This window comes from Gambusia affinis, linkage group LG08, assembly GCF_019740435.1.
Source record: "Gambusia affinis linkage group LG08, SWU_Gaff_1.0, whole genome shotgun sequence".
Taxonomy (NCBI): Eukaryota; Metazoa; Chordata; class Actinopteri; order Cyprinodontiformes; family Poeciliidae; genus Gambusia; species Gambusia affinis.
In genome coordinates, this window is record NC_057875.1 from 16173210 (window position 1) to 16201068 (window position 27859).

Sequence of the window (27859 nt, forward strand, 5' to 3'; positions counted from 1 at the left end):
AATTAACATATTAATTGCAATAACCCATACCAATAAATTTTCTATGGGAAAATATTCCGAATCCTTAACTTTCTTGGCCATATTGCTTATTGCTTATGCTCTATTTAGAAGATTCGTATCTCAGAAGATGTTGCTTTAATGTTTTTAATGTAATGTTCTTTCCAAATCAAAATGGTGTTTTTAGGCCTGTAAGCTTTAATTTTTCCTCATAATTTAAGAGTTGTCAGTCAATCAAACCGCAGAGCGTGTCCCAGGTTACCATGGAAACAGAGACGGTTTCCATCGTCCTGTTTACCAGGAAGAGGCGGGGTGTATTCCTTTCTCTAGTTCTGTTGTTTTTAGGCAAAAGATGGAGCTCCCGGAGACCATCAGAAAGCGCTTAGATGACTTTTCTCGTAATATCTTATTTGACCAGACTCGAACTGTGACGTTCACCGAAGAAAACGACGGATTCTTGCCTGACGGTAAACCAAAAACAATGCGACTAACTTTACAGACGAGTTAGCACAGATGTTAGCATTGGTGTAGCTACATGCTTTGCGTAGCATTATTTTCCTTATTTTGCTAGTAAAGTTGATATTAAATAAAAACGTCGAGGATGTTCTGCGGTTTATCCTGGTGTTCGCTGTGCTGTTGTTTTGATCTTTTCAGAGAAACCAGTTCTGTCCAGCCTCCAGCTGCAGATGTCGTTGTATTTTAACTTGTGGTTCTTTCCCTGTTGGTGGATCAGTGAAACTGTTATGCTGCATCTCAAGGTATGAAGGAGGGCATTAGCTGCAAACAGTGGTCAAGAAGACTCAGAACAAGCCGGTGTACGGATATACAAAATATACATTATATAAATGGCTATATTTAGGATGTATGCACGCTAAATATACATTTAAAAGTGTGCAGCATGTTACCAGTCCCAAGTATACCTGAAATCCCTTTGTACAGTTATTATGCTGTTATGTTTTAGCTAAACCAGCAACAAGATGATCTTTTGCTAAAATGTATATCATTTTGAATTAGACAAGAAGAATAACTTAATGGTTTCAGCTAAATCACACAAAACACATCTCATTAATGGTTTGGTGTTTGTCGTTTCCACCAGTACTCTGCCTTGCCTGAGTACTACAAGTTCATCCTTGTGACTATTCTGCTGCTGATGACTCTTATTGAGGCCATCAGACTTTATCTCGGATATGCTGGGAACCTGCAAGAAAAGGTGAGACACTTCCCATTGAAAACCCATTAAAAGCCTGCTGATTGTTGTTTGGGCTGCACAAGAGAAAATTTTATGTCGGCAATAATTGGTAAATATTGCAATATCAGGTGCAGTATGCTTCCATTTTTTTCTTGTTTCTCACTCGTGCTTCTATCAATTTGTGACATTCAAGCATGTTGGGTAATGCCATTTGTGTCCAGTGTGAATATTAGCTGTCGAAAATCTATCTATCTGGCCAAATAAGAAATTAAATGAAAATGTAAGCTTGTAACATCTATAATATATTCATCCTACAATTATAGCACTCCAAACAGTCCTTTGCGATATAAACATTGCACACACTGATATTGCGATATATTGTGCAGCTGTGATAGTTCCTTGGATCAAAAGTGGATGGTGAAATTCATAACTTTAGTTATGTTTTTACATTTTTCAAAGGTGCCAGAGTTGGCAGGCTTTTGGTTGCTCACCATCCTTCTGCAGCTTCCCCTCATCCTTTTCCAGCTGTTTAATGAAGCCATTCTCATCCAGCCTCTGGAGAGGGGCGTCCACATAGTGCTCACCATATTCATTCTCATACAGGTAAGGGTGTCCGTTTGGCAAAACTGGACTAACATAGTCTACAATTTTATGTTAAAACACGTTATGCAGCATATGTTTTTTATGATGTTGGCATCCAACAATTGTTACTGAGTGACATGCATTTTGTTCTCCTCGCTGATCCAGGCAGCCTCTGGTTTTGCAGCGCTGCGGAACATGGTTAGACACACAGGGAGCCAGTTTCATCTCCAACAGTTTGACTGACTTCGGAGGCTCTGGTGTGCAATGAGTCACAAGGATGCCTTCTTTCTGCGCATATCTCAAACACTAAGGGTGATATAAAAAAGGTCTTAACATGTGTCAAATGGTTGATATTTTCATATGATTTATATTTAAATAAAATATTTATTTTTGTATTTTATTCAGATCTGGTTGTATTGTCTTTGTGTATTCTTGAAGGGAATAGTTCTAGATCCAAAATCCTTCTTATTTTTGAACTGGCATCAGTAACTTTGAAAAGTAAAAATATTTAATGAATTCAGGATTATTTTAATATTCTGTTCCAAGGCTGTATTCTTTATCACTTTATGTGAAAGTTCCAGCCATCCATCCAATTTCCAAGCAGTCGTCTATTTATCCATCATCCATCTGTTTATCGGTCGTCATCGTCTCATTATTCCATGCATCAATCTGTTTTTCTATCAGTCTATGTTTCTGTGAGAGAAGCAGAGCGATTCTGTTTATACGTTTTTATTTGTCCACCATCCATCCATTCAGGCTGACTACTCTTAATATATTGATAGTGAGCTTTTGTATTTATATTTTTAAAAAAGCTCTGGAAAAGTTACACGATGAAGAGACAGAAGGATGTGTGGGAAACATATTTACATATTCCACAACAAATGCAAATAAAGTCTTTTATTGAGGCAATAGGAGGCAGACTGCAGGGAGTTCACATTGATAAAAGTTTTTCCTTTTGCTTCTGCCCAGGCTCAAATAAATTGTTGAATACCTCACTTTCTCTCAATGGGGTACCAGCGTTGTGAGAGCCCTTTGGTTTTGCCCACATGATGTGTAAACGAAGAAGCAGCCACTGGAAATTAGAATATATTGAAGGAGATGTTGGTTAAAAGGTATAGAATTATGTTTTGGTAGAAAGTACGGTAAAAGTAATAATAAAACAGGGTAACGAAATTAGTAACTGAATTAAATACAGTGCCAGACATTTATTGGCAGCCCTGGTAAAAATGTTTAGCATTATTTCCCACTGCAAATCTCAAAAGTTTTCAAACTTTAAATTGGGAACAATCATTCAATGGGGAAAAATGTCATGTTTATAAATAATTGCTTTTGCATGCATTAACAATGGGACAATATTTGGCAGCCCGGGGATCAATGGGACAGCAGTGAGTCCTATGTAATGTTTCAAAAGGCTAAAGCAGACTGACAATTTATCAATGCACAACATTGAATTTTGATATTCTTTCCAGGTTTTGAAAAGTGTTGCTCCTGTCCCACTTTATGTTTTATATAACATCTTAACTTCATTGCAATTGGGGTTGTAAAAACAAACAAAAAAAATTTAACATGGGATTTCGCCCTCGTAAAGAAATGTAGCATAAAATGTTTTTTAATTTATCTCTACCAGAGGTACTAATAAATTTGACCGGCACTATAAAGAAAAAAAAAATGTTGGGATGAACCTTCAGATGAATCCTTTAGGGACCTTTCTCTACGGCGGGCTCTGGTTACGTCTGTGACCGATGTGGAGAATCTCTTAGATGGAAAATTACCCGAGACCCACTGGACGTGTTTGCCTTTGAGAACACGGCGATTGCTGGATGTGGACACGGATGAAGTCGGAGGAATGGGCGCAGCCATTCTGATGAACCCAGATGGAGGAAACCTGCCAAACAGACACAACCCCCTAAAAACGAACATTCAACATCCTGTGTTGTTTAAAAACATAACTCCTCTGTATGGCTTACCTGCAGGGAGCTACAAAGAAAGTCGACCCTAAAAGAGCACAAAATCAATTTACTACCAAATGACTACAACTGAAAAGTGTGACATTAAACATCCACACCTCCCACTGCTACCTTGTTGAGAAGACACATGTGGCGTATATGGCAGGGGCTGCATGAGCACAGGAGAACATGCCAGAGGAACCTTCAGAGAGAGAGGGGGGCAGCTGCATTTCACCTCTCTATTGCTAAACGCTTCATCACCTGGTAAGCAAGTAAAATATACAAATTCTTAGCGCAGAGAACCTTTTCAGACTCCTGAACCATTCTAAAAGACTTGTTTCATCTGGAGTCTATAAGACGTAGCAGTACCTGATGGTACTGCTCCACCTGATGGTACTGCTCCACCTGATGGTACTGCTCCACCTGATGGTACTGCTCCACCTGATGGTACTGCTCCACCTGATGGTACTGCTCCACCTGATGGAGGCGTCGTGCACGGTGTGCTTTCATACAGATGCTTCAGTTTCTGGTGCATGCATGAGATGCAGTCGTCCTGACTGTTCTCCTAAAAGACAATGTAACTTCTGGAATAATTCAACGTCGTAAAGCTGAGAGTGAGCAATAGTATCAGAAAGAACAGAAGATAATCGGGTGTCAGAGTTTGAGGTCTTTGACTTGCCACAGTGTTACCTGGCTGACCTCTTCTGGATGACTGGTTGGAGATGAGAGTACACATTTTCCCTTAAGGCCATTCTGCTTTACATACGAACAATACAGCTCTTATTTTTCAAGATTGCACACCTCAGTGATCTAGATACTGCTGTCCCACAAACCTGACCTTTCCTCTCTTTTGTCCTCCAACAGGTTTCTCTTGGCTTCGTACTTCATTCATCTTTTCAGGAGAAAGACAGGACTCCTGCAAAAACAGTTTACCAATAACCCTTAAAGGAAGTTATGAACACATTAACATGTTAAAAGAATACAGCATAATTAGCCTTACAGAATGTCTGCTGCTCTCTAGAACCTTTGTCAGTGACCTAGTCCTCACACGGCTTGGTTGGAGTCTGTCTCTTTCCTTACGAGTTTTTAATTGTTTCTTTTTCTTCCTAAAATTATTTTTCTGAAAGGGAGAGAAAGAGAGAGAGAAAAGGAGAGAAAGGAGAGAGAGAGAGACAGAGAGAAGAAACGAGGGAGAGAGAGAGCAGGTTTATGTATGAGAATTTGATCAAATATGATTCAAACCAAACTTTAATGCTTGTATGCTGTTGCTCGGAGATTTACAAATAGAGTTCAGTTCAGATAAATTGAATTTGTCAGGATACCTCCGGAATTCTTTGCTGGTGCAGTATATGAACTGGAAGTCCGTCTGAATCTGAACTATTAGAGCCACTCGTGCTGAGAAAGCAACGAAAAAAACAAGCTAAATGAGAGCACAATTCACATTTACTAAATCCTTTCGCCAAGTGTTGCCTGCAGTTTAACATAATAAAATTACCTGGTTTCCAGGTCAGACAAAGAAAAGCTACCATCGGTGTCCAGATTCTTGCTCATTTTCCTCCTGATCTCTGTTTTCAATAAGGCTGACACCTCTGCCAAACAGTGAGCCACCTAAAGAAAGAATGAAAAAGGAAAAATAAAACTATCTGTTGGTCATTTCCAGGGCCCCTCAGAAGTACACATATCCATTCAACTTTACCAGGTTTGGTCTCGATCAGACCCCAAACTTCATCTATTCACTGGGATTTTATGTTATGCACAAACACAAAGCAACCCATATCTAATTCAGGTTTTCAAAAGGTTTTCAAACACAAAAAAATTTAAAGGTTTGAAGCACCAACAGAACTCATGGACAATATGGTCGCAATATGAATAATGTTTAAGAGTTAAAGGGATGTACACACCTTTACAAGGCACAGTTTAAAATGTACATTAGTAATCCATGTTTCTGCATAAAAGTGTATTTTGCTTCATTTCTTGCCTTTGTTTGATCAGGGTCACAGAAGTCCAGGAGGGTGTCACAGAAGAAAAAGCCCATCAACTTCAAATCTCCAGTAGTAAAATGGGTCCCTTTTCTGTCATCTAAAGTAACAGCAGAAAATACCGCGGAACCTTTTGTAACGTGCACATCTATGAATGCAGGAAAACATACAGGAAGCCCATATTTACCCAGAGTGGATCCTCCGAAGGTGGCCTCCAGGGTGTAGCTGTTCTTGATGCCCAGTCTCCACATGACGATCCGCCCTGTTCCCTCTTTGCTCTTCTGCACCTTGAACCTACAGCTCTTATAGGAGAACTGAGAGAATGATTTAGATGTTGATACTGAACATACTTTGCTCAGATGAATCACAAATGTGGAGAAATATGTTTGCAGTGTTTAAAGCTGCCGAAATATCCATAAGGTCACCTTATTCTTTGCATTCTTGCTCATCATCAGTGGAAAGACCCTCTCTTGAAACTTGAACAGTTTGTTGTCACATCCATACATGAACACATTGTTTTTGCGGTTGTGGCCGTGAAAATCACAGTAAAGAACTACTTCTGTTTCAGCCATAAGTCTACAGAGAGAGAACAGTAAAACAGGAACAGTTTGGAAGAAGTTCATAATGGGTTTGTCGTGAAATGCAGTAGGAAGACGCCGTGGACCCAGGTGTGTAGAATAAAACAATGTTTTAATGAAGATGCACACAACAATCCAAAGTCCAGGCAGCACAGAAGAGCAAAAGCTCAGAGCTGGTAGCAACTGGACAGCAAACACAGCCGACTGGACAGCTTTAACAGACAAGAACCCCACAGAGAACAAGGAGCACAGGTGGCATTTAATACACAGAGGGTAATCAGTGAACGAGACACAGCTGGGAACAATCAAGAGGTAGACGGGACAAAACACGGACACAACAGAACACAGAAAACTAAATAAACACAAAAAACCCCAAATCACTACAAAATTGGGCTCAAATGCGTAAGAGGAGCACTATAAAATTTACGCTGGGCTGCAGGCCTATTTGCAAGTTCTGTTAGAATTTAATTATGTCTTCTGTGTTGTGTTGAAATGTGTGGAAAAGTTGAAATATATTTCCCCTCATTTCAGAAAGTAAAAATAATTATATACAGTCATATTAAATAAATTAGAACATACGTCTCACATGAGTCTTGCTTGTCACATTAAAAATACCTGTTGAAAACAACAACTTTTAAGCAGGTTTTAAACATATTTATCATTACGCCTACATTTTTGTTTTGGAATATAGTTTTTCTATTGCTGTGACGTAATATTCTAATTTGATGTCATCTTTTCATTAGTTGCAAGTGGAAAATCATCATAATTAACAGAAATAAAAGTTTTCAAAAGTCCTTCTGCTCGTCCTTCTGTAATTATTTTATATAAAGTGCTTCATTTAATTATATCATTCTTAAAATAATATTTCAATAATATTCCATTTTGTTAAATGGGTCTGTAGATTAATGTCATTTAGAGTGGAATAATTCAATCCTTTATTTCTTGTAATTCAGATAATAATGGCTCAGGAAAACCCAAAATTTTGTTTCTTGGAAAATTACAATATACACTTGTGATTAATAAAAGAAGGATATTCTAAACAGAAATGCCAGGCTTCTGAAGAACATATTTTCCCCAACGCATTTAATAGTTGGTTGGGGCTCCGTTTGCATTATTACCTTTCAACCATGTTCCTGGTGTACCAAACACATGGAAAAGAATCCTTCAGCAACGTTTTATAGTTTCTGTTGAGATCCCTGCCTGCCAGTGAGCACCTGTAGTTTCCCACCACGACACCGTCTGGGTTCAACATTGGCACAACCTGCAATTAACTCAGTGGGGGGAGAAGGGGGGGGACATAAAAAAATGAGGACAGAGAAGTTTCAAAGCATTTTGGAATAACTGGATTACCGCTGACAAAAATGAATCGTGCACCTTGAAAACAAAGTTATCCCTGAGAATCCGAGCATCATCTGAGTCTCCGAGCAGAAAGTCTAAAAATCCCTCCATCATCCAGGATCCGTTGGTTTCCCCAGGATGGACTCGCGCTGTCACCACCACAGCCCTCTTGTTTCTCACCTCCTCCCGGCTGGACCCTCTAGATGTGATGGTAATAACATAGACGGCGTTCCCTGCAAGACTTTGGCACAGCGTCCGCACTTCGCAGTACGATGCTACTGCAGGGTTGGAGGTTATCTGCTTCAGGTAGCGCTGTAGCCGTGAGTACGTGTAGGGGTAGCAGTGGGCCAGGTAGCATGTGTCTGAGTCATAGGGGAACTGGAGAGTCCAGGTGAGCGAGTATAGGCGGACGTCGTCATCATTGTTCTCATTTGTATCCTGCCCAGACACACCATTAAAGTCCACTGAGATTGGTACATAAGAACTGTCCAGATTAGAGCTGTAAAAACCTCCATTGCTTGTAGAAAGTACATAATTTGTTATGTATTTTAGAATGAAGGTTAAAAATCCCTACATAATTTGCAATTTGACACATTCCAATGAAAAACAAAACCTTGCATAAAACATAACTATTAAAAACAGCCATCCTGTCACGTTCATATTTAAAACACTTCTTTAAAAAATAACTTTATCTACATACGGTAAATACGTGCTATTTTTTTGTTGCCATGCAATGTAACAGAATCTGCAAACAGTAAATGGTCTGAAAGATCCTGATGCTACCTCGGTGTAGTTTTGATAATATCGGATGTTGGACCCAGCTCGATGCCAACCAATTCCATTTTCCTTAGCCGCCCTCTCGGAGTACAGGAGCGGCCTCATGCCGAGGGAATACAGACTGCTGGCCTTCATCAAGTTGGTTATGGTGAAGCGGTATATCATTTTAGCCTTCATGTTCCTCAACCTGAAGTAAAACCACTGCGTGTGCTTCTCAGTGTACATGTCTGTACGCAGCGTGAGCTCATAGTCGAAGGCGCCCCTGAACAAGCAAGAAAAACGAGAATACAGAGTTCAGTTGTTGTCACGTTGATACAAACTTTCGGGGGTAAAAAGATAAAAGCTGGATGACAAACAAAATAAACCAAGAGTGAAGAGACTCACACTTGGACAGCCCGCTGAAGGTTTCCACTTTCGAAGCGCGATTCAAATTCGAGAGTAATATCTGGGGGTGTGACAAAAAACTTGGCACAACTGGTGGAGCCCCTGCTTCCTCCAACACGAGAGCAGGTGAAGTATAAATGCTTTGTTGCTTAAATAATTAAGAAAGATATGAAAAGAAGAAAGAAAGAATTAAAAATGATGGTGTTCTCTAAAATAAATTGATAATGAAACAATGTAAAGCCCTTGGAGAAAGAACTCATATCCCTGTTGAACATTTCTACATTATTTACAACCAGAACTAAAATGTACTTAGAAAATTGTTTAGACCTGATAGAATTGTAAATATCTTTTATTTCACATATACTCATCATTATATTTAAGGACTGTTAAATTCTTTTTGTTTCTAGAATGTTTGCCTTTTTAGTGATGTCTGCAGGAAGTGATAATCGTGCCAAAGTGGAAGGTGATACCAGCCACTCTAGAGCCAAAACTGAGAGCTGGCCTGACAGGGAAACACCCAAAGGTTAAGGGTCGAAGTTTGTGACCCAGAGATACGGGAACTGCGCTTGAGACCTCTCATGCAGAAAGACAGGAGACTTCATTGTATAGAAAAGATTTATGACTGTGTGTTAGCAGCTGGGTTTTTGTTTGCCCCACCCCTTCCAGCACCTGCTAACTATTGTAACCAGGGCTCTCTGATTCTAATAAAAGGGGAGTAGGAAGAGAGGAACTTCAGAGCGAGTTTGGAGATTGTAACAAATACACTTTCCTTACACTTCCTCTCCTCAAGTTAAATTTAATTCACTTGTCTCTTTTTCCTTTGTCTATGTCTGTGTGAAGGTGCTTAGGTTATTTGAACCTGACAAAACCCATTTATTATTTTGCTCCCATTTCAAAATTTTGCACGGTCTATGGATGATCTATTGCATGAATCCCTCCCCCAAAAATGCATTAACATTTGTGGTTGTTATGTGAAAAATGTTCAAGGGGTACAAATACTTTTTCAAAGTTCTGTAGCATGTAGAACTTGAAAGATGTGTTGTTGTTTTTTTTTTTACTTTAAAAGATAGCACTCCTTTTTTTATTTTTTAAAGATGGCAACCTTTTTTTCATTTTTTTTCTCATAGAGATTAAATCACTCTACGGTGTTCCTATTTTAGATCATTTGTTTCTATTTGCTAAATAGAATTTGCCAAATGCATGAAAAATAGGCAACGGACATATTGTAATTCCCTAAAAATCTATCCACATGTGCCTCCACTTGACTCTAGTTTAAATTGGCCAATCAGAAGTTTGTGACATAATGACATTATTATATGCAGTTTCCAAAAATAATTTAAAGCCATCATAATCACATAAAATCGTTCTAAATTTTCTGTCGTAAAAAAATTGTTACGTGTTATTTAATAGAGTGTGTGTAACTGTCTGGTATTATGTTCTTAGGTGTCATGATGACGGTCCAAACCAAACCCATAGTTACCAAAGTCCGAGCAGTACACCACATTCCCTGGCCCATCTTCAGCTGGAATGAGGGACTCCTTGTTGGAGGGCTTATAAAAGGGCTCCGGCTCTGGTGGCTCCCATTCTAAAAAAAAAAAAAAAACAGAAAAAAAAATCCCTCTATGAGTAATTATAGGTCTCCATCCGACCACGTGGTAAAAGTCAAATAGAGTGAAATGTGACCTATGTGCTGGATGCTGTCGCTGATGACTTCACATTCTACTGGCCATCGGGGGCGAGGGAAGTTAACCAGATCAGACGGTGGCCTTAGTATGAAAACCGGCTGACCACCATGGAAGTTTAAGAGCAGCTGCGTTGTCCTTAGAGTCTGACTCAGATTCATGCATACTGCAGGAAGATGAGTCACATCTAATAACCTCTAATCTTGGTCAAAGTGCTGTAACACATTCTTCTAGCTTCACTCAGTTACTTTATTAATTCTACATACATGTGCTATTAGTTGCACATTGTACACACATAACTTAAAGGTTGCTTACACTGCCTCCGCTCCGCTAATTCGTCCTCAGTTTTCTCTGAGTTGGATTCGTCAGGACCCAACGTCTTGCAGGTTTTCCATAAACTCCTGATGACGGCGCCTGGTGTTCTCTTTGTCTGACGCTGTAAATAAAATCGCCATTAAATTTGTTGATTTCAGTCAGATTTTGTAAGAGGAATTATACAACCAGCGTGTGCTGCTTTCATCTTCAAATAAGAACCTCCAGGTTTTTGTTGTTTTTTTTTTTTTTTACAGAAAAAAAGACCTTATTGACTGAACTCCACACTGCTTACTTCTCACAGAACCGTCTATATATTGCTATCTTTTAGTTAGAAAGATTTTCTTACTAGTAAACATCAGTTCACTAGTAAGCTTAAATGTTTCCATGCATAAGTTTCTGCTACAATCCAAGACTTTAACATTTACACTAATAAAAAGAACCACAAACTTATGTCCAAAATGTCGTAGGCAACACAAGTCAACCATAGGCTTTCCATCTTTGCTTAAACATGTCTGAAACTACAATTTGGACTATTTTGAGTTGTTGTTACGGGGTAACACTGTCATCTGCTGAAAGTTTGGGTTATTTTTTTCTTGTGTGTAGTCTGTTAAATAAAGGGCCCTTTTTAATCCGCATTCTTGTCTCCTCCAATTAATTATTTGTCCGCCGGATGTATTAGTGTTTGCTAATACATCCTGCGAACGTAAAAAAAGGTTTGTCCCCCAACAGCCCTCCAATGTTCACTGGCACTTTGTGACAGTCTATTACGTAGAAATCCCACTATAACATCAGTTTGGGGTATTAATTGAAATGTGAAAACTTTGGGGTAATAAAAAAAATATATAACTTGTTTTCGTAGACGAAGCTTCGTTTTCGGTGGACAATTACAAAATCATTGTCAATTATACAATAGTTTGATATGCTGTTTAAGACACAATGGGATTGTTTACTTTCTTCTTTCTGTATTATAGCTGTAATTTGGGAAACTAGTTAAACACTCGATCACAAATATTTTACAAAGAATAACATAAAACTTTTCTCATGCCTCCATGTTTCAACGAATGTCCTAGCTTTAGAAATGCAACCCAATCAGTACCATTAACTTAAGGAAATCAGTTATTCCCCACTGGTTGTTCCATAATGCTAGCATTTTGTTAGATTATGCCAACAAAACTAAGCAAAAATTGACTTTCACAATCTCGTAGCAATTTACCTCGGTGGGCATATTTTCCTTTAAACGCTCCGTGGGACTGAAAACACCCAGAAAATTATTCCCGACGTTGCTTGGCAACGAAGTAGCACAACAGTCTTTTCCATGGATACGTACGGTCAAACCTTACCAATGTCGCGAAGAACAAGCCGTAAGTACACTAGATTGATGCCAAAAGAAAATTTGTTCAAAAATTATCCCTCGGTGTATCTTGCAGCAAAAACAGTCAGTATTTTTTCGTTTTAAAGTTTACTAATAGACTGGTAAGCTCAATATATACTTAAAGGTAAAAGGAAAACATTGCACATGCTACTGTCTCTTAAAAAAGGCACTGCATTGAGAAAATAAAATAAACATTTTGTGTAGCCCACCATCAGTCGTTCCTCCAAACTTTCGGCATCTTCTGTTCACATTAATTATAATAAAAGGCCAGTCTTTTTAATAAACAGCAACAGTTTTGAAAAAAAAAAAAAAAACTTTAATAACTTTTTACAAAATTTACAAGTCCAGGGACAATCCCTCCCCATCTCACAAATTTGGCCCGTTCCTTCCTTCCCCAAGTAAAAACACACTTTAAAATAGACAATTCTTCCAAACAAACTGGTGGACATCTGAGCTGCGACTATATAAAAAGGAGAACCTATTACCTTAGCACGTTTGGCACATTTACAGATCTAGTACAAAAACAAGACATTCAAACCCCCTTGATGAGAATGGCCTGCCATACAAGGGCTTCAAAATGTCTCATATGAACATAGAACAGTTAAGAAACTCCACTGATAGTAAAACAAATCTGCATCTTGTCAGAGGGATGTTCTTATGGTATAGGTAGGAGCGGATTTACAAACACGGCCTGGGCAGCGTGTGGGAATCGGCAGCTGTTACGTGCTGTTCGTCAACTTCCTTTTCTTCAACCGGTCCCGCCAGTCCTCTGGTAGTGCCTCAAAGTTGGCATTTTTTGAAGCTTTTCCCCTTGAAAATTAAGAAAAACGAGCATTAAAACAACCACCTAAAAGCACAAGAGAAGAAAAACTATTTAAAAGCACTGATTGAAGCTCATGGTAACACAGAAACATACGTCATGAGCTGCTGATGTTTCCACTCCTCAATGTTTTTCTTGTTGAGCAGATCTCTGTCTTCGTCACTGGAGCTGCTCTTCTCTTCCTCATCTAACTCTTTTTGAATGCTCTGCCACTTTTTCACCAGTGAAGGCATCTTTGTCTTACTTTTCTTTGGCTACAGAAACAAATAAATAAAAAATGGAAAAGTCAGGATAATGGGTAGAAAACAAAATAGTCAAAATTACAATTTACCAAAAACACAGATGGATGAGCAGACAACAGGATGGACAAACTGATGGTAAAATGAGCAAGACATACGTAAAAAAGGCCAAACAAACATTTAGATGGATGGATTAGCTTATGAGTGAATGAATGCCCTGATAAATGAATGGATGGATAAACAGTAAAACAAGTAGATGAATAATAGATATATGCACAGATTAACAAACAGATGGACGAATGAAAGCTCTTAGTTCAAGATGCAAGTTTTTAATTTGATGGGAAGTGTGAACAATTTCTCCTCCCTACCCCCCAACACCAACCTTATCCTTTTTTGTTTTCTTGGTCTTGTCTGCAGGTAAAGGTTTGGCTGCATCAGGTTCAAAAGCTGGCTGGGAGGGAGGCAGCGGTGGCTGAGGAGGTAGCACTGGTACAGGGGGGGCTGGAGGTTCGCATGGGATAGGGGCTGCCACAGCCGGAATACCCCAGTAGGCTGCTGCTGGCATTAGAGGTGCTGCAGAAAATGAAAAACCTCAGGTCTCAGCTGAATAAAGACGAATGGTACCCAAGGATTTTTTGCCGAGTTGTTTGAAATGACTGCACTAATCGGAAATTACATTAAAATTTTAAAAAGTTGAAAAAGAATAAAAAAGGAGAAATACTGTGGAGGATTTGTATTGCGTTTACCTGCAGGAACTGGAGCCTGAGTGTAAAGAATGGGACTGCTGCCAATGGTAACAGTTTTACTCCCCTGACCAGCTTTCCGTTTCAGGCCCTTTCCAAAAGGAGCTGACTCTACGATCTGTATCAAGACAAAAAGAACAGGTTATTTAGTTATCAGATGTAAACTAGTTTATAAAAAAAAACAAGTGATTGCTCCTTCACCTTCATGTTGACAGAGCCACACCTCCCGCTGCCGTCCTCCTCCGTTCCAGGAGCGGGGGGCTCCTCTTCGTTGTCGTCGTCCACATCCATCTCAACCTCCATGATCTCTCCATCGCTGTCAGGAGGTGGTGGAGGGGGTGGGGGTGACTCTGGAGGGAGGGGAGGTGGCGGAGGGTCGTTGGAGGGTGGAGGAGGGCTGTTGGGAAGGGGCGGCTGGGACGGGGACCAGAAGGAGGACGCACTGGGCTGAGGAGGAGGCGGAGGTGGAGCAGCAGACGAGAATTCTGTTGAAAAGTGAGGGTGGAAACAAACAGAAGTCAGGTGGAGACGTCATAGTTGTTTAAAGCTACTGATTGAATGAAGGCAGATAAACTTTGATGTTCATTTGATGTACATGCAGAACAATTTAAAATAATTTAAATTATTTATTGGTATTTTTAAATGTATTTCTAATATTGCATATACAAAAAAGACTTAAGTGGTTAAATGAAAAATCTGCAGAATGAGCCAACCTTATATCCGATTAATCGTCACAATGATTGATTAATTGTTGCTAGTTGCAGCCGTAATATGGCAGTGTGGTACAGTGCTGTTATTTAAATAACATTAACAGAATCTTTAGGTTTTCCTAATGTAGAAAAAGCTAAAACATTTTATATGTTCCACAATAAAAATACTCGAGTAGCGAATACAAGCACAGAACTCTACAGCTTTAGATGCTTTGCCAATGCTGACCTGTAGCCCCACCAGCTGGTCCAGATGTTTTTGTCTCCTCTTGGTTCAGATTCTGTGTACTTGGAGTGTCTACTGGGTCCTCCGTCTTGTCCTCCTCTGTTGGAAACTCCCACTGGGAGGCACCAGTCCGGTCCCTCACATAGAAATACCGCCTGTGCTCTCTGAAGAATGGAACAACAGACATAGAAAACAACCGTCTCAACCGCTGTCCTTGAAACTGGCAGAGCGGCATGATCACCCTGTGACGGTGGGGCAAGGAAGTAGGCAAAATGGCAACAACAGGGAGCAGGAATGTTTGCAATGGACAGCAATGGTTGCCATCCAGGAGAAGGGCCCAATTGTGGTGTCGATATGGGTGTGGATAGAGGACCCACCTTGCTTTAAAGAATAAATAATGTAAAACAAATCATCTCTAGGTCCCGAAAGTAGCTTTCAGCAGCTCACATCATGGTTGTCACATTTGCTCTGTTTTAGACAATCATTCCCTCCCAGATTCAGGAACAAACCAGGGAGGAAACACCATTATCATGTTCAGCTATCACACATCAAGAAATAACAAATCACACAATCCATTCATTTTACATTAATAATAACAACAACAACAAAAAAAAAAGATTCAAAATAATATATGAAAAACAGGAAGACAGATAAAATAGAGTTGGTCTGACCTTCTGGATTCCCGTCATTGCTCCATCTTCACACTTTGATGCATGACACTCGTCGCTCCCCGGGCCTCACTCTGTCTGCTTTGCATCATGGGAGTCGTAGTCCTGTAAAGTGCAAAGCTCTCCCACGAAACCAACCTCCCCCCCTAACATAAACCCCCTCCCAAATGTTTCACCGAATGAACCCAGAATCGGGCTGAGCAGTCAGTAACTGGGACATGGAGTCCTCTCTGTGGGAGCTCCAGTTAACAGGAAGCAGGGTGGCTCAGAGCGGATGCTCCCTTAAGGTTTGTACCACAGAAACCTGAAGTCTATTTCTGGTAATCCACTCGGACAGGTTAAGTTTCTCCCCCCAAGTCATGTTACAAAGGCTGCAACCTCGGCATAGAGCGGGGCAGTGAGGCGGCTGTTGTGACAGCGCAAGATTTCTGGGGGACGAGGGAGGTTATAGATGTGAAAGGTAAGGAGCGCGTACCTGTCCCAGTGGCAGGACCAGCCTTTAGGGGTGGCGTTAAGTTCATAATATTTTATGTGTTCAGCAGCTTCCTGCAGCTTGCGTCGAAGATAGGCCCCGTTCAGAGCACCTTCCCTCCAATCAGCAATCCGTGTCTAAAAAAAGAAGCGCCACAGGAAAGATGAGAAAGAAGTAATTGCAGTGGGTTTCCATAGAAGTACATCCAGTGATGGATTATTATGAGGAGTTCAAATATTAAAATCTGATACACGCTTGTGCAAAATTAATGACAGAACGTGCTAAATATTTCAGAGGTCACAGCTGAGAGCCGGAACATGGACCATTTCTCACCTCGGTTTGCAGCAGGAGCAGGTGAAAGTTTGAGATGGTCTTCTTGTTTATCCCCAGGAACTCCATCTTGCTAGTTAGGGTGTTTGCTAGTTCTCCAATCTGAAACTGCATATTTTAGCATTAATACATGCCGAGATGCACCAACAAAATTATATTTATATGACCTTAATGAGAATGTTAAACTCACCTTTAGCTCAGGGGTCTCTACCTCGTCCTTGTTGGGAAGTTTTGAAACCCCTGTCTCCTCTGAATTGTCAGTTTCCTTTACTTCTCCTTCAACAACACTTTCGGTTTTAGGCAGAGCTAAAAGGCACAGATGAGCAAATGTTCTAAGTGAGATTTTCTAAATTCAAATTAAAATACACTAAGGTGATGTTATGTCCGAATAAAAATTTTAACCCACTCGTCTCTGCGTTGTCCTGGAAGTCTGAGCCTCTGCTGTTAGAATCGGGGCTGGCGACACTTGGAAAGACGGCCTTCCAGCGGTTCTTCTTCAGCAGAGCCCCACGTGATCCTGCAGCATCTTGGCTGGTCTCTGACATGGGACTGGAGCCCCCTGCGCTCCCGTCACCCTCTTCGAGTGCCCGAAGCTCTGCCTAAAAACGAGTAATAATGGCGAGTTACATTAGGCAAACCATTGGTTGCAGACTTGGCTAATAATCACAAGGGAATCATGGTGTAAAGATAGAAGAGAAAAAAAATCCAGGAAATTGTTTTAAAAAGTAATGCAAGACTATCAATTGTATTTATCAAGTTTCTCCATCTTTCTTTAGGCTTTTCCTGAGGTGAAATATTCAGTAGAAGCACCACAGATCAATAGCAGCAGTGCAGTGTCTGCTTCTTAATGCAAGAAGTCTGGTGGTGAAAATAAAGACAGCTTTAAACTCGCAATTCCTGCAAAACTTACTTTTTTCCTTTCTAGAGCCAGTTCCAGTTCGACTGTGTCCTCCTCTGCCTCCTCTTCAGCATCTGATTGGTCTCCTGACAGCTTCTTAGTAGGAACATCTTTCTGTACTGCGAGGTTCGAGTCTGATTCCAGAAAGGGTATAGTGGGAGATCCTACAGGCTTAGCAACTTCCCCATCAGAATCCAAACTGTTCTCCGTCTCATCTAATCCCTTCAGCAGTCTTTTCCTCCATTTTTCCTCTGCTTCTTTCACCTCTGAAGGAATCAGTGGACCAAGTAGAGAGGCAGCCACTCCCTGACGCTCCTCCTCTTCACTTGTCAGAGCTACAACACTCTCTACAATCTCCTGTTGACATCAAATGCAGAGATCATAGTTATAAACTTTGAAGGATTAATGTAAAACTGACAATCTAAACAACACTTGCCTTCGCTTTTGTGTCTTTTGAAGCGGATGAAGCAGCAGCAGCTGCTGCAGCATTTTCTTCTGCATAATAACCTGCACCGGATGTGCCATTCCCATTCACACTGGTGCTACAAGGAGAAAGCTAGCATTATCTTCAAAGACAACTACACTGATGATAACAGTAAAAAAAAAAAGAAGAGAAAAAAAAGGCCTTTTCTTTTAGTTTTACCTGTTTTCATAATGTCCCAGACTTTGCACCTGATCAGCTAAATAGTGTGGCAGCTCCCAGGACACTTCATTAGTCAGAGTGTTCCAGTAGTAATAGCAGCCAGAGTTCTCATCCCAAACTTCCTGCCAGTCTCCCATCTCCACACCCACTGGAATACAAAATTATGCACATGTTGGGCTGTTTTGAAATTGTTGACAGAATAATTTATTGGTTGGGTACCAATCTGGTGGTAGCATAGATAGATCGGGGGCACTACTGTATCTAAATGCTGCCTATGGAGAGGAATTCATCACAAGGTGGTTTCTACCTCCGGCTAGGGAGTACTGCGTATTGTACTCAAACTCTGTGCTCTGTTGATCATGACCATCCAGCGCAGATTGCTGCTGAGCTTTAACCTCAGGTCGAGGCGGGTTGGCATTGGAAACGGAGGCAGGAGCCGCTGCGTCGTCTGCAGCTGGCTGAGTTGTGATGGCATCGATCTCCTGAAGTGGGAAAAAAACAGTAGAAACAGAGCTACTAAGCAATACAAAAGACATCATGCCCTTCTTAAAAATTTCATAAATTTGTGGAACTTATCTTTAATCAGAGAACTAAAGAGAATGTCTTACTAAATTTAAAGGCTATTAAAAGAAAAAAACGATTCAATTTATAGTTATGATTTCGGATATATATACACTCACAGCCATGAAATTGGCCAGGGTACTGTCGATGTCTGCTGGCTGGTTGTGTTGAGAATTTGAAGCTGAACGGCTTCCACCATCTTCTTCATCGCTGTCTTCATAGGCTCCAAGCAACGACAAACCTTCTATGTCAGAATGAAAAACAGAATATCTTACTACAAGAGAACCATCTGCAAAAGCTACAAGCAGACAAACAGATCATGTGCCTGAAAATTTCGGCATATTTATTTATTATTCTTACAAAATTGAGCATTTTACCATACAATAAGCCATGGCTTATTAGTATGGCTTATTGTATGATAGATACAATAAACCATAAGAAATTAAATTATATATTATTTGATGATATATCAAAATATATCAAATGATGATATAACATAGCAGGACCCAAAGGAAACTGAGCAGAATTGCACTGTAAATAAAAAAAAACAGCGCAATATTTGAGAGAAAAACTGTATGATCTGTAATTTCATCTTTTTGAACTTAATCTCTGTCATTGTTCAACCAGGAATGTTATTTTTAGTCCAAGAAATATAACTAAGTATTAAGTTACTCAGATTAAAGCAATTAAACTCACCTGTGGCTTTTACTGTTGGCGCTTTCATGCTTGTCCGTTTAACAAATCTGTGCCCATCGCCGTCTTGTTCATCTGCACGGAAGAGGCAGAAAAACAGCACACAGTAAACCACGTTAGTCGCTAGTAGACTGGCTAGCTAACAGCTAATCAATAAAACAGCATCTACAACTCAATCTACTTTGCTCCATTGACGGTACAATGTTGTTTTTTTAAATCTGGGTTCCCTGAGATTGATATATACACCAATGGCCTACCAATGAGCGTGAACCAGCACAGTTAGCCGCTAACATTAGATTAGCATGCTAGCTGTGCAAATAAATCCCTAGAATTAGACGTTTTAATACAGAACAAAACATACTATGTGACACTAAGCGTTAATTAGCAACAAAAATGCATCGAGTTTGAGTAATTTTGTGTTTTAATTTACAGGCTTCGTTCTTTTAGCCTTGAGTTGGGTTTCCCCGCTAACATGCTAGGAAAATTACCATCAGATCCCGACGGCGCTTCTTCTCTCTCTCCGGTATTTCCGCCGCGATGTCCAGGTGGAGAAAGTTGCAGAATCGTCCTTCGACCCACGGCTCCTCCTGCGATGCGGCTTTTCTTCCCCATTAATGTGTCTATTGAACGGGACTGCTTCTTTGGCGTCGACCGTAGAAGCTGAACGGCATCAACTCAAGGCCGACACAAAGGAAGAAGTACATCCGCTCGAGATGTATTAACGTCCGGGTCACATAATCACTTTTGTATAACTGCATCGGAAGCTGAGCAGCTAGTGCGGCTAACTGCAGAAAGCGTCCACTGTGGAAATGGATCAAATTATTACCATGTTCGACGACAAATTAGTGTCTCCTGTTGCCATGTGTACCAACAACGTGTCTAGATTATTAGCACTCGGACTCTGAGGATGAAGCTAGTTGAACAAAGTCGGCATGGGATGTCAAGGTATTCGATTTTACAGTTTCGGATCGGAGCCACCCACTAATGCAAGAACATAGCGATCCACCACAGAGGCAGCAATCCACGGGGCCCCGAAGAGGATCAGCAGTCCGATCAGACACGATGGGGGGAGCGATGGGGCCGCTCCTCCACTGGTTGCAGGATGTGGCATTTGTGACTTTCCACAAAGCCCGAAGGACACTATTTCAGGCCGCCATCCTCTTCTGCACCCTATGCCTGCTGCTGTGGGTGTCCATATTTCTCTACGGGAGCTTCTACTACTCCTACATGCCCACTGTGAGCTTCTCCACCCCCGTGCACTTCTACTACACCTCTGATTGTGATGCTACAGAGTCAGGTCTGTGCTCCTTCCCCACAGCCAACATATCTTTCCTGAAGAATGACAGAGACCAGGTGATGGCCAATGGCCAGCCTTACAGGGTGTCTATCGAGTTGGAGATGCCGGAGTCTCCAGTGAACGAACAGCTGGGAATGTTCATGATCAAGATGTCCTGTTATACCAAAGGCGGGACGACTGTCTCGTCGGTGGGACGATCAACGATGCTGCATTTCCGCTCCAGCCTCCTGCAAACCCTGAGCACTTTATTCTTCTCTCCTCTCCTCCTGACTGGGATGGCTGAGCAGAAGCAGCTCATAGAAGTGGAGCTCTACCCCGATTACAAGACGAATGCCTATCACCCCACTGTGGGTGCAGTCATTGAGATCCACTCAAGGCGGATTCAGATCTACTCAGCGCAGCTCCGCATCCACGCCTACTTCACTGGTATACGGTACCTTTTGTACAACTTCCCCCTGATGTCGGCAGTGATCGGAGTGGCCACCAACTTTGCCTTCCTCAGCGTCATTGCGCTGTTTGGATACCTGCAGTTCATGTGGGGCGGGCTCTGGCCTCCAGACCAGGTCAGAGTCAGGGTCATGATGGGAGACAACACCCGGATGCAAAGGCGGAGGGAGGAGGCTCGGAAGCGCATGGAAAGGGAAAACTCCCAGAAAGAGCTCAACACTCCTACCGTGATTGGCTCGATAAGTGGGGCGTGTGATTTCCAGGGAATCGGCGTTGTATCAGAGTCTTCCCCAGAGAGCCCCTCTGTAATCCCAGAAGCCTCTGGGGCTGAAGCTACCCAAACACAGCAAGAAGAGTCTCTTGATTCTGAGGGACCTGTGGAAACCGATGGGTCAAACGAGTTGAATGGCAGCTTTCAGTCTCAGACTGGGGAGACAGCTGTTCGTCACAGACCTGGACCTTGGATGAGTCTCTAAACCATAAAATAACTGTAATGTTGCATATCCTCTTTAGCACGTTGAATGCAGAAATATAGAAGTAGACTAAAGCAAACAGTAAACAGACTAAAACAGACTGATAAAAGTAAGTTAAACTATTTGACTCATCTTGCTTTAGTTGGCGTTGTGTCTTATGGTCTTGCGTCTGTTTCAGTTTGTTTACGTCTTTGTTTTTGTTGCAACACTGTTACAGTTTACATGTTTGTGGTATTTGAGTTGCCGTTCAGGAGGCGTTACATTCCTGGCACGTCACCCTTTTAAGTGACTAACCCTGCTTGCTTTTTATCTCTGGATTAAAGTGTTTTCCGGAGGTGCACTGATCTGGCTTTTCCTGGCTGACCTTGATTTCTGTTTGCTTTGAAGTCTGCAAAGCTCAGTTCAGAATTTGACCAATTTGGTTTTCTAAGTATTATAATGCGTAGAAGAGAAAAATGTGTGCTGTAGTTTCCCTGGCACCTTGAAATGACACAATTATTCAGACTTGTGCATGAAGGAATGTTTAACATCTATCTGATTTTTACAAAACACAAAGAGAAGTGCAAAGCATAAGCTGGTAGTTGCTGCATTTATTGACTAAAATTATAGAAATCCCAATGCATTTAGTAATAGGAAAGAAAAGTAGTAGTTTTAGTATTTCATCTGCTAATTATCAATTAAAATCTTCTTTTTTTTTCCAATCTCTGACCAATTAGTTCATCTTTGTATTTTCTGAAATCACAATATTCCTCTATAAGTTCAACTGAAATGCTTTTAGAAATCCGACCCTGTTTAGTGTCGATGGCATGCGGCTGAAACAAAATGATTCAGTGCATGTGATTTTTTATTTTATTTTTTGCTCACAGAAGCTCTTTCAAAGCAATTTGATTTGGAAACTTTAGTCAACAGAAAGCGTCTTTGTTGTTACCAACTGTCTGTAAAAAGTTTGGTCCAGCGTGAGGGGAGCAATTGGGACTTTTTCTGTTTTGCAAAACAAATAAGAGTTCTGTCTCGGTGTAATTGGTGAGTTGAAGCTCAAGTACTTTAGCAGCACTTGATCACCATTCCTGTTGCGTGTCTTTGCAAAAGTCCACTTGGCACTTGGTTTTTATCACCATCATTCTCAGACCATTTTAAATAATGTTTGTTTATTGTGTGTTTATTGTAGTGTGCATATTTAATATTAGACTATAGTACAACAGGGATAAGTGAAGTTACAGTTTTGAAGTTGACGCACTTGCTAAAAGCGACGCAGGGATTGTCTGGCTAAGCCTTCAAGTATTTAGCCCGTTAGTCAGGGAAACTTTGGGTTTCATTCTTATGGTTACTCTGAGTTGTGGTTTTGGAGTTAAGATTTTGTACCAAAGATATTTGCATATATGTTGGATCTTTCCAAATATGTACAGATGTTATTTATGTGTTTGAACAAAGAAAATAAATACAGATATGCTTGTGACCTCATCTTTGTGTAAAGATTAACCATCTCTTTATTTCATGTTTTTCTTTTAGACTTTTGTTGCATTTGTAAAAAAAATAAATAAATTATTAATGCTTTATGATATTTTATAAGTATTATAAAACATCCTTGATTTAGACAAGTTGGATGAAGACCCAAGCTGATATTGGATTGAGGAAGAATGAGCTCACTGTTAGAACTGCATCAAACGGTGGCATCTTGTTTCCATAGCAATAAGTAGATGTCATCTACATGCCATTGGTTTTTGGCGAAGTTGCTAAATTAACTGTAACCATGTGCTTTGGCCAGATGAGACTGACTTAGTCGTCAAACAGTTTGACGAGTTAATGTGTAGCAGAAAATAATGAACACATGGAAAACCACCTGGTTCCCACTGTTACACGAGGACCTGTGATGCTTTCAGCCAAATAACTGTGGTCATGATTTTATATTAAAATATTTTTATTAAAGGGATATTTTCCAGTCCAGAAATTCAGAGTGACATTTTGCTATTGCATTTTAAAAATGATACCTTTATTTTTAGGTTTTCTATATCTTTACCATTGAAGCCAATAAGTGGAAGGTAGTGTAGGAATACAAACTGTTTCTGACTTCAGACACACTATGTTATGTGCATGTATCTTTCACAAATCTTTACCTTTTCATAACAGCAAATAATTTCGGTCTGAACTGTGTATTTTTTTATAAGGTCAGATAAAAAAAAAGGGCCCTTTGGAAATACAAAATAGACAAACATTTTTTTTTTATTTACACAGAGAAAAAGAGTTTGCAAACACGAATCAAGTTCAAAAATAATAATTTCAAACAGCCTGTTGGTTTTGATAGTAATATAACTACGTCTTAATAGTGCAAAGAATGTGTATTTTATTTCCTTCAACAATAATACAGCTACATGCTAAAGTCTTGTTTGCAAATAGAACACATGCTGAAAGAAGAAAATATTTTGAAAGTTTCCACATAAGTACAGAATTAAGAAAAAAGTTGAATTACAGATGTCCTAAACTTTTAAATGGTTACGCTCCTGGATTAAGGAAGGATTTGTAGCCCTTTTAATGTCTTTTTGTGTGCTTCATTAAAGGCAAGTCTGAAACACATTAAATTCTATTGTGCAGAGGGGCATTTATGTCCATTTAGGCAACATTTCCCGGCACTATGAGGAAATACAAACATGCATTTATTGGCTCTTCAAAACCCAAAGCCTTGGGTGACGATATTAAGCCCCATTAGTGGCCTTCATTCCAAACCACAGTCCTAATTTCTCAAATGAATTATGCATTCGCCTGGATAATGTCTACGACTCAAACTATCCATCACTTGTACTGAAGACTCTTTTTAGCCTCAGCAGGGACAGAAGTTATTTTAGAAATAAAACTCATTTTTATGTGCTTCCTATCTTTGAGTTAAACCCCTTCACAAAGCAAGTCGAGATAATATCACTGTGATTGGATTTTCAGCTAGAAGATGGCACAGCACCACGCATAGTTAGATTAATCGAAAAATATGTATTGCTGTCCTGCAAACTCAGACAATGTTGCAAGAAAAACTACAAACTTGCAGTGATAAATACTGTTAAAATAATTTGAAATACTGCCTTCCACTTTAAAATAAAAGAAGTCAAACCTCCTCATTAAAACGTTTAATTTGTTGGAATTATTAACAATGTGTACTCACCAGCCACTTTATTAGGTACACAGTTTTAATTGCTTGTTAACACAATTAACAACCAAATTAAGCTTGGTGAAGACAACTTGCTGGTGCGCAGAAACCTTCCTATGTTGTTGTTGTTTTGTTTTTTTGCCTCAAACAGCTTTTGGAAAATGAGGTGGTGATTTTTTTTTTTTTTTTTTGCCAAATCCCTTTTGGCAAAAAAAAAAGAAAAAAAAAAGACTTCGATAATTTTGATGTTGCACCATGTCAAAATACTCAAAGCATCTCAACACATTTCTTTTATAAGGAAATAAGTCCCCTGTACTTCAATGTCCTCCAGATCTGGATCCACAAGAGTACATTTCGTATCTGTAGAGTGAAAAATTTACTTCATGATGCCTGTCATGTCAACATTGACCAAAATCTCTGAGGAATGTTTCAGACACATTGTTTGATATATGATAGGAAAAATTAAGACAGCTCCGAAGACAGAAGTTGTTACCAATAAACCGAGCAGTGACTGTGTGTTTCTCCATTGATCCTAATATTTTAAGGCACACAAAACTTTTCCACTTCCAAAATTGTGATTAATTCTCTTGCAGGTAATTTAGGACTATTCTGAGGCAATCGCCGTCACTATATGTTGGCCAAGCAGCGGAAGCATGCTTATCATGACAGACTGCTTTTCGGCCTCCACTTAAGTTGCCTGGTTTTCACACCCTAAATTGTTTTGCTTCTCCTCTGAGGGAACCTCTGCTATCTCAGTTGTGTCCTCACTCTGTCCTTTGGTTCCCTCATCTTCCTGTTCGTCGTCTGAATTGTCAGCCCAGCGGCCCACCCTTCTGACGCCCTCACCCACTATAGGGGCATTAACACAGGGGTTGTGGTCATAAATGACAAGTTTCAGACCCTGCATGTGAGACAGGTTTGGAAATTGTCGTATTTTATTCCTATCCACATCGACAACAGCCAGAGAGTGCATTTCAAGCAACTCTGGAGGGAACTCTGTCAGGAGGTTCCCGGCAAGCCAGATACTTTTTAGTTCCTCCAGTCGCCTCAGGTCTTTTGGCAAACTGCGTATTTGATTGTAACCAAAGTGCAGTGTCTTAAGATTCGTAAGCTCACAAACTACCTTGGGAAAATCGGTGAAGCAGTTAGTCTCCAACCACAGAGTGTTAAGTTCCTTGAGCTCTCTTAGTTCTCTGGGAAGGCGATGCAGCCTGTTGTTGCCCAGGTAGAGGATAGTGAGTTGATGCAATCTACATATGGCTGCTGGGAGCTCCTCAAAGCAGTTAAAGTCCAGTGCGAGAAGCTGCAGATTCCTCAGGCCTTGCAGTTCGGCAGGCAGGCTGCTGAGGTTGTTATCACTCAGGTACAGCTTCACCAACTCATCAAAGACGCAGAGGGTGACAGGTAGCCGCCGCAGCTGATGGCCGCTCAGATCCAGGGTTCGGTCCAGAGGCATCTCCTTCAGGTCTCCCACCAAGTAGCGCTGGCAGCGTTCGGAGGGAATGAAGGCGATCACTCCTCGCATGGCGTTGCCCATCGTTCTCAGTTTTTTCTCAAATCCTCCACTTTGTGTCGATAAGAAATAATGCCTGTGCTCCAGATGGTTGTTGTCATCTTTAAGTGAATTTCATGGAATCTTGTTAAAGCTTCACCGACGCTCATCTGGATTTATTGAACCTTTTCTACAAACAAATAAAGGTGGGATCAGTTTTTGATTCTTTGGAACAATGTAACATCACATGAACAAAAAAAAAAAAGACATTTGGTTAAATTTTTTCGTCAGCAGAAATCAGCAGACACATTGAGAACAATAAAATGTCATCATAGACCTACTTTCCAAAGTCTTTCAGTCCTCATTCATGACACCTAGCATCTCCAACAGTCAGCCATTTGTTTATTCAGCTTCATAAGCTGAAAATGTATTGTCCTCCCTGTGCAGATACTCCCTGGTGGTGTCCTCTCACCAGCTCTCTGTGGCGTGGAGCTCAGCCCTGACTTTCATGGCTATAGCAACCACTTGCTCTCTCCTCCCCTTTCTGTGCCTAATGACTTTCCCCACTTCTTCTGCAAGATGACAGAAGTGGGAGTGAGAGATGGGGAGGGGCCTTGTGGCTTGAAAGAGCAGAAATTACAGACATTCATGCGCTGCTCTAATACATCCGGATGCAGCTTATACTGAGATGGAATGAGAGGTTTACTTTAATTGAGCTAAATATTTGAGTTTCAAAAAATGTTTCCTTGAGCACAAAAATTGAAGTTATCACAAGATGTGCAGAAGTCTATTGGATTTCCTAAGTTTGGCAGACAAACATTGAGCATTCCTACTTCAACGAGATAATGACTGATTTAATTTTCTATTTAGGTATATATATAGTTCAAAAGGGACAATAGTTTCTTGTTTCTTTTTCCAGAGAAGTCAAATACTTCTTCTTGTTTTCACGCATGCCATCTCTGTCTGCCTGAGGTGTGATCTGTCCCATGCTATCTAGCATACTTTCATTAGGGCTATTTTCCAACAAGATAAAATGGAAAGGAATTTCATTTTCCTTATCAGAAGGGCTACCACTTGACCTTCATCTGGTTTCACTCAATCGCACACTGTTTTTAGAGCTTCCCTGCCTCCAGTTAGGCGGAATAAAAGAGGTACAACTCAGAGAGGAATAACACAATTTGCTGATGTCTTACAAAGGGGTGGAAACACAAGTTAAAAATGTTCACACATCAAACATAAATTTCAACGCTCAGAGCCATTGCTAAGATCGTGAAATACTCCATGGTCATTTTGATGCAGATGAAGTGTGAATATATACAGATCTGCCGGCCTGCCTGCCTGCCTGTCTATCTATCCATATATATATATATTTTTTTCTTTATATGTCATGGGTTCAAATCCTGGCCTGTGAACTTTGCCACATGACTTTCTCCCTATCCACTTTCCTGTCAATTTACTATCAAATAAAGGCCACTAGAGCCAATAAAATCCTTAAAAATTATGTAACAAAAATCAATGCTTTTTACCCTGATTACTTCTTAGGTAAAAATTTAAATGATGTTTTTTTTTAATGTTCTCCCAATGTTTAATAGATTTTAATATGATTTGTGATTAATTTGATGAGCTGAGAATAAAGTTAAATCAGCAATAGTCATGTAAAATGTTCCTTCAAATTTAAGTGAAGTTTAAATAAAATACATTTTATACATTTATCCACTTCAGTGGGATTCCTTATGGAATTTTTTTATTTAAAATCAAGTATTTTGAAATGGCCTTATTGATTCTGCTGCAGTATAAGGTCTGAGGGACAACTTCACACTGATATTACAAAATAATTTTCCCAGGAAAATGTGCATCAATGTCATATGACATTTGTTT

General features: G+C 40.2%; 5 protein-coding genes across 13 annotated transcripts; 2 read left to right on the forward strand and 3 right to left on the reverse strand.

Moving 5' to 3' along the window:
* The first annotated feature begins 42 nt into the window (after nucleotides 1–42).
* tmem17 (transmembrane protein 17) lies at nucleotides 43–2168 on the forward strand. Its single transcript, XM_044123589.1, has 5 exons — nucleotides 43–464; nucleotides 652–755; nucleotides 1094–1207; nucleotides 1646–1789; nucleotides 1934–2168. Exons 1-5 carry the CDS (start codon nucleotides 350–352, stop codon nucleotides 2009–2011), a joined length of 555 nt encoding a protein of 184 aa, XP_043979524.1. The 5' UTR covers nucleotides 43–349; the 3' UTR covers nucleotides 2012–2168.
* Nucleotides 2169–2650: 482 nt separating this feature from the next.
* Nucleotides 2651–12087, reverse strand: agbl2 (AGBL carboxypeptidase 2). Of its 9 annotated transcripts, XM_044123583.1 has the most exons (22): nucleotides 11981–12087; nucleotides 10768–10888; nucleotides 10454–10618; nucleotides 10251–10355; nucleotides 8771–8918; nucleotides 8393–8648; nucleotides 7646–8047; nucleotides 7390–7532; nucleotides 6119–6269; nucleotides 5881–6007; nucleotides 5693–5793; nucleotides 5210–5322; nucleotides 5037–5109; nucleotides 4715–4834; nucleotides 4553–4630; nucleotides 4405–4470; nucleotides 4192–4279; nucleotides 4084–4155; nucleotides 3847–3975; nucleotides 3736–3763; nucleotides 3451–3653; nucleotides 2651–2840 (listed from the first exon to the last, which is right to left on the reverse strand). In XM_044123583.1, exons 1-22 carry the CDS (start codon nucleotides 11990–11992, stop codon nucleotides 2761–2763), a joined length of 2781 nt encoding a protein of 926 aa, XP_043979518.1. In that variant the 5' UTR covers nucleotides 11993–12087; the 3' UTR covers nucleotides 2651–2760. The 9 variants fall into 9 exon arrangements, with proteins under 9 accessions (XP_043979518.1, XP_043979514.1, XP_043979516.1 ...); XM_044123579.1 differs by having other exon boundaries at nucleotides 4084–4279; nucleotides 4414–4467; XM_044123581.1 differs by having other exon boundaries at nucleotides 4102–4279; nucleotides 4405–4467.
* A 351-nt stretch (nucleotides 12088–12438) lies between these two features.
* On the reverse strand, nucleotides 12439–19760 carry fnbp4 (formin binding protein 4). The gene is made up of 17 exons (XM_044123585.1): nucleotides 19628–19760; nucleotides 19143–19214; nucleotides 18566–18690; nucleotides 18193–18367; nucleotides 17886–18033; nucleotides 17679–17784; nucleotides 17255–17599; nucleotides 16751–16943; nucleotides 16535–16650; nucleotides 16348–16452; nucleotides 16018–16151; nucleotides 14878–15038; nucleotides 14143–14426; nucleotides 13945–14059; nucleotides 13581–13771; nucleotides 13056–13213; nucleotides 12439–12949 (listed from the first exon to the last, which is right to left on the reverse strand). The coding sequence occupies exons 1-17, from the start codon at nucleotides 19749–19751 to the stop codon at nucleotides 12859–12861; spliced, it is 2643 nt and encodes an 880-aa protein (XP_043979520.1). The 5' UTR covers nucleotides 19752–19760; the 3' UTR covers nucleotides 12439–12858.
* Nucleotides 19761–20123: 363 nt separating this feature from the next.
* Nucleotides 20124–22817, forward strand: bscl2 (BSCL2 lipid droplet biogenesis associated, seipin). The gene has a single exon (XM_044123586.1). It carries the CDS (start codon nucleotides 20124–20126, stop codon nucleotides 21357–21359), a length of 1236 nt encoding a protein of 411 aa, XP_043979521.1. The 3' UTR covers nucleotides 21360–22817.
* Nucleotides 22818–24477: 1660 nt separating this feature from the next.
* On the reverse strand, nucleotides 24478–26510 carry lrrc10 (leucine rich repeat containing 10). Its single transcript, XM_044123588.1, has 2 exons — nucleotides 26323–26510; nucleotides 24478–26171 (listed from the first exon to the last, which is right to left on the reverse strand). The coding sequence occupies exon 2, from the start codon at nucleotides 26024–26026 to the stop codon at nucleotides 25178–25180; it is 849 nt and encodes a 282-aa protein (XP_043979523.1). The 5' UTR covers nucleotides 26027–26171; nucleotides 26323–26510; the 3' UTR covers nucleotides 24478–25177.
* Between the last annotated feature and the right edge of the window lie 1349 nt (nucleotides 26511–27859).

Excerpts from the sequence above, each read along its gene's own strand:
- fnbp4 (XM_044123585.1), bottom strand. The coding sequence starts at position 19,751 with ATGGGGAAGAAAAGCCGCATCGCAGGAGGAGCCGTGGGTCGAAGGACG. Across the intron at positions 19,215-19,627 it reads AGCGCCGTCGGGATCTGATG|ATGAACAAGACGGCGATGGG; the intron begins GTAATTTTCCTA and ends TCTTCCGTGCAG. Across the intron at positions 18,691-19,142 it reads GCCAACAGTAAAAGCCACAG|AAGGTTTGTCGTTGCTTGGA; the intron begins GTGAGTTTAATT and ends ATTCTGACATAG.
- agbl2 (XM_044123576.1), bottom strand. Across the intron at positions 6,008-6,118 it reads GCAAGAATGCAAAGAATAAG|TTCTCCTATAAGAGCTGTAG; the intron begins GTGACCTTATGG and ends TCATTCTCTCAG. Across the intron at positions 3,976-4,083 it reads AGGTGGAGCAGTACCATCAG|GTGATGAAGCGTTTAGCAAT; the intron begins GTACTGCTACGT and ends CTTGCTTACCAG.
- bscl2 (XM_044123586.1), top strand. The coding sequence starts at position 20,124 with ATGCAAGAACATAGCGATCCACCACAGAGGCAGCAATCCACGGGGCCC.
- lrrc10 (XM_044123588.1), bottom strand. The coding sequence starts at position 26,026 with ATGGGCAACGCCATGCGAGGAGTGATCGCCTTCATTCCCTCCGAACGC.
- tmem17 (XM_044123589.1), top strand. The coding sequence starts at position 350 with ATGGAGCTCCCGGAGACCATCAGAAAGCGCTTAGATGACTTTTCTCGT. Across the intron at positions 1,208-1,645 it reads CTGGGAACCTGCAAGAAAAG|GTGCCAGAGTTGGCAGGCTT; the intron begins GTGAGACACTTC and ends CATTTTTCAAAG. Across the intron at positions 1,790-1,933 it reads CCATATTCATTCTCATACAG|GCAGCCTCTGGTTTTGCAGC; the intron begins GTAAGGGTGTCC and ends TCGCTGATCCAG.